At 35.6% G+C, this 5,086-nt stretch overlaps 1 protein-coding gene across 1 annotated transcript in view; it reads left to right on the top strand.

Moving 5' to 3' along the window:
• The window catches only part of LOC109848355 (suppressor of mec-8 and unc-52 protein homolog 1), a 23,009-nt gene that overhangs the window by 8,315 nt on the left and 9,608 nt on the right, over positions 1 to 5,086 (top strand). Inside the window, 5 exon segments of the mRNA XM_020417805.1 lie at positions 632 to 685; positions 1,234 to 1,329; positions 2,822 to 2,949; positions 4,778 to 4,904; positions 5,015 to 5,066. Coding sequence (XP_020273394.1) covers positions 632 to 685; positions 1,234 to 1,329; positions 2,822 to 2,949; positions 4,778 to 4,904; positions 5,015 to 5,066 — 457 coding nt within the window.

Below are 5,086 nucleotides of genomic sequence, written 5' to 3'. Positions count from 1 at the left end.
TCAGTATACATATACAGCACACACACGTGTACGCGCGCGCACACACGCACGCGCGCGCGCACACACACACGTGTGTGTGTGTGTGTGTGTATAGATATAGATATATATCCTACACTTCATATCCATTTTTGTAACTTGTTGGATAAAGGTCGAGTTCATTTCAGCCATGAAAGCTGCGATTTAAAAGGATCATTTACATATATAGCTCAGACCTATGATTATATCCCATGAGTTTCAGCTGTGTCCCAGTACACTGCCTTTCACAAATTTGCCGTGTATCGTACCTGTACCAGTGCAACTTAGCTTAGCAGACACCTGGCCTTTCCTTCTCTTATCGCTGAATTTGGAGGCTCAAAATCTTGCTGATTGATACCTCAAAAAAAAAAAAAAATGGAAAATTGATTTTGGTTTTCCATTAGACTTCTACTAGCCAAACTCGACTTTAAGAGTTTGGGTAGCTTGCTCCAATAATTGCCATATTTTCTTATGTGCTTGCTGTCAAACTTATTCTTATATTTTTCATCTGGATTTCATTTGATTTTTTCATTGAAAAGAAAAACAGAAAATAAAAGAAAAATGAGGTTGACTAACCAGATGCCTATATGCTGATGATTTGGGATATCTGAGACAGGTCTGGGATTACATTAGTGGAAAGCTCAAGAAAGATCTTCAGTATCAAGCTGATGTGAGTTTTCACTTCTTTACTGTCATCACACTGAAAAGCTCTATTTCTGTTCATAGTAATTTATGAATCTTCTCAACAATTACTTAATCTATACACCAAATTTCAATAAGCTTATTTTTCAAGGTTGCCAACTGATATTTCCAGTAGGATTAACCCTTCAAATCAGTTAGTTGGGAAAATGTTTGTATATTTATTTATTACAAATTCATGTTCCACAGATGACTTCGTAGCATCTGTCACAGATTCAATGATGCTATTTTAGCACCACATATATGTTTCCTGAGAGGTGTCTTCATCTTCGGCTGAATAATCCAATCTTTCATGATAATAGTTTGTTCTTTGAAATATTCAATACTTTTTCTTCCTTAAAAAACATGCTTTAGCTAAATAAGTTGTGCTTTATATTTCTGGATTTAAATTTGGCTGAACAATCAAGTCTTTCTTTCAGCATGTTGCCACTGTTCTCTTTTCACATTTACTCATGTTTTCTAGAGCTGGACATATGCATGGTTATAGTTCATGCTGCATGCTTTTATTGTACCATGCAGGATGCTTTTATGATGCATGACGATGCTGTCCTTTGTGTTGATTTTAGTAGAGATTCTGAGGTACTTGCGTCTGGATCGCAAGATGGGAAGATTAAGGTATTATTCCTTTTTTTTTTCCGTCAGTGCAGATCTCAACCACTCTTCATGCGTCTGTTAATATATTTCGAAAATAAATTTGGACATTAAACTTGCAGGAGTTACATTTCAAAGTGTTTTCTTTTTTTCCTTCAAAGCTTTTATTTCATGTAGGTGCACCACATAGAGTTTATAACATGCTAAACTCCAGTTTGTGCATCACATAGCTGTATGATCGTATCATCAACAAATTCTACATAGCTTTCATAAGTATGAGCCCCACTGATTAACTGAGAGATTGTAACCTACACTTGTCACTCATGACATTTCCTCAGACCATTGTATTATAACTGTGATCAACTTGGGACTCTAAAGATGCTATAGTTTGTAGATGAATTTTATTAAATATTAATATAATAATCCACTGGGTATCTGCATCCTATCCTGATTCGAATCGGCTTTATACTAAAACTCAGGTGAGGATAAGAATCAGGAGAAACTTAGGAAGGTTATGTTCGGTGCCAAAATCTTTTTCATGTTTGGGAAAATTCAAATCTGAAGTAGAATATGGTCGGATAAAAAAATCTTATCATTTGCACAGATACTCTATTTGTTTGATAATGCTGGAACCCTATGATGCACGGACATGGGTGCGAGTGTGGACACGGATACAGATGTAGATACGGGACATGGCAAAATTGTACAAGTTAGGATACAGAGACACAACTATATACATTACATATTAAAATTAATGACTTTTATGAGATCGATTGTTTTTCATTCACATGTTATGAGAAATAAAATCTGTATGCCATTTTTATGTTTCTTTTATTGAGTAGATTATAAATTGAAAAACTACTTGTTTTTTAACTAGATCCCCAAACAAACCTTTAAATTCATACTTATGAACTAGGATGTGCTAAAACGAACCTGTCCCGAGGCCAATGAGTTGCATAAATTTGAGGTGAAGTGTACGATATATGTTCAAGAAGTGTTTTTTAAACTAAGACATGTTTTATATAATTGACACATGTTTGAATATATGTATGTATATAACCAAGAAGTGTTCAAGGAGTGTTTGACACAGACACGGATACATGAAGTGTCTGACAGGGATATGGGAGCCTAGATGAAGTGTCCGGGTAACGTAGCATGAACTATTAGTGTTATCTTATCTTGGTCCATCCCAGTGAAATATGTATTGGTAGCAAAATTAGTCTTCCTAAAGGCAAGTACATTGGAAGAGAGATTGTGGTTAATGTCTTGACCTAGGACAAGAAAAGGTTATACTTTGAGCTGTTCTGCTGTATTGGAATTTGAACTCAATATTTGTGTTACAAGCTGTTGGTAATGTATAATCGAGCTTCTGATAGGCCATAAAACTTCCAGAGGGGGAGTAATTAAGCTAAGGCTTAAGAAAGAAACAATTGCATTGAAAATCAATTTGGCGTTGTATTTTTACCTGATCTCTTTCCTTTCATTGTATTACTTTTGCTTTCCGTTTCTCTTTTAGGTTTGGCGAATAAGAAATGGACAATGCTTGAAACGTCTCGAACATGCGCATTCTCAGGGTGTTACCAGTCTTACTTTCTCTCGCGATGGAAGTCAGCTGCTAAGTACATCCTTTGACAGTACAGCAAGGTTTTTTTAGAATAAAGGGCACTTTCTTTAGAATTGAGCAATAATTTTTCTTTGAAAGACTAAGTACTTTCAGTTCTTAAATATAATGGGGCTTGCCATATAATGTGGACAAGCTGACCTTTATAAGCCTTCTAAAATATATTTCTGGTTATTTGGTAAGTAGCACATTTGGTCGTCTCTTACATTGATCTGTTGTACGAACTTTTTGAACTAACTAGAATGTTTGTACTGACAATTTTCCTTGTACATTTCCATTCTGATGCTTGCATTATTAAAACATCTCTCATGTGTCTAATTTTTCAGAATTTCATGACATGCAAATATAGTTTTGGTGAAGTACGAGTGCTACCACTAGGCAAATAGCTCCTTTTATTGGAAAATTGGCATTTACTATGTTGCGTTCTCACAGATATAATGACCTGCTTGTCTTCTAAATCCTCACTCATTTGTCTTCTTCCCCTTCCATTCAATGTCAGCATTCTTAAGGGTATAAATTTGGTGGCTATCTATTTTTCCAGCAATTAGATGGGGGTTTCTTTGTTTAGACCATTGAATTCTCTTGTTATCTCATTATCTCAAAGATAAAATCATCATTTATAGGCTTAAAGTAGTTATCTTGATGGTCCCTCAGTCACTCAGTTCAAATGCATTATTTCTTTATTTATCGAACATAAATACTAGATAGCATGATTATGATATTCTGCCATGGGTCTATCTATGCTTATGCCTGAACTAGACTCGAGTCCAGAAACCTGCATCTTCTCTTGGAGTTCTGACTGGCCTGTATTCTATAGAACAAAGTGAGCTATGCTTAATTGTATCTCTATTCATAAGTGGGATATCTACGATTGAACCTTCACCCTTTTACTCTAAAGGTGACTTTGTTATCCACTGACCTTGTCAAGGATAGAGATTACATCACTTAATTTGACCATATTGCAAAATAGACATTTGGATATCTTATAAGTTATAACGACTTAAATTGTGTGTTTTTTCTCTTGTCATAACAGCTTTTCTAAAGAACATTAGTTTCAACTTGGATACTGTAAAATGCCCTTGAGACAAGAAACTGAGAACTTGATATTTACCTGTCACCCAGATGAGGCTGCCTACTATACATGCTCAACCTTATGTCCTTGACTCCTTAGTACTATAATACGTAGGATACTTTCTAACCAAAGTGATGTGTGTCCGGCACACTTGGATATGCCCAAAATATCGATCCTTGTCTGACATTTACGAACTTGCAACCTTTAGAATTATATACAGGTTGGAGTATGTTGTGAACCTTTCGACAGAAATTATCGTACAGATATTTTCCTGAAATCAGGTTCTTTCATATGTGCATACCTACAGGATGCACATTTGTATGAGTCAAATATACATATATTTTGAATATACATATAGTTATGTTCTCACATCTGGATTTTGGACATTTTCCGTCTTTGATGCCCTATGTCGTGGCTGAGGATGATGTTGATGTCGTATGTACTAATGATAGCTTATTGCCTTGTCTTCATAATCTTTTTAGCTCCAAGTACCCTCAACAATGAGTAACTTTTGTTTCCATTTTAAGTTTCAGTTTGATAATGGGTACCTTAGATTTTACTTTGGAGCTATTATTCTTTTTTGGACGAGTTATTCCCGCTACATGTTGTTGATCATTTATCTGACTATAATAAAATATGAATTTGCTTTTGGTCTGAGCCAACAATGCCCACAATGCATCTTTTCCTGGGTGGTGGAGGGTTTTGTCGGGGGAAACAGGGTAGCTTTAGTTTCTTCTTCTTTTTCATATTGAACGCTTACCAGTTTGCTCAAATTGCAGAATCCACGGCCTCAAGTCAGGTAAAATGTTGAAAGAGTTTCGAGGTCACAGCTCTTATGTGAATCATGCAATCTTTTCAAATGATGGCAGTCGTATCATTACTGCTTCTAGTGATTTCACTGTGAAGGTACTGAACTTTAGACACTACCCATCTTTTTATGGTTATTATTATGTCTTCTATGTTGTGTCTGTAGTAGTTAATTTGAAGCCCCTTGCAAACTTTATAAACTGTTGCAGGTTTGGGATGCAAAGACTACTGCGGGTATACATTAATCTCCACTCTCTTTCAGTGGCTCCTATGTCTTGGCA

Source organism: Asparagus officinalis, chromosome 7 (genome assembly GCF_001876935.1).
Source record: "Asparagus officinalis chromosome 7, Aspof.V1, whole genome shotgun sequence".
NCBI lineage: Eukaryota > Viridiplantae > Streptophyta > Magnoliopsida > Asparagales > Asparagaceae > Asparagus > Asparagus officinalis.
This window is presented reverse-complemented; position numbering and strand designations above follow the sequence as displayed.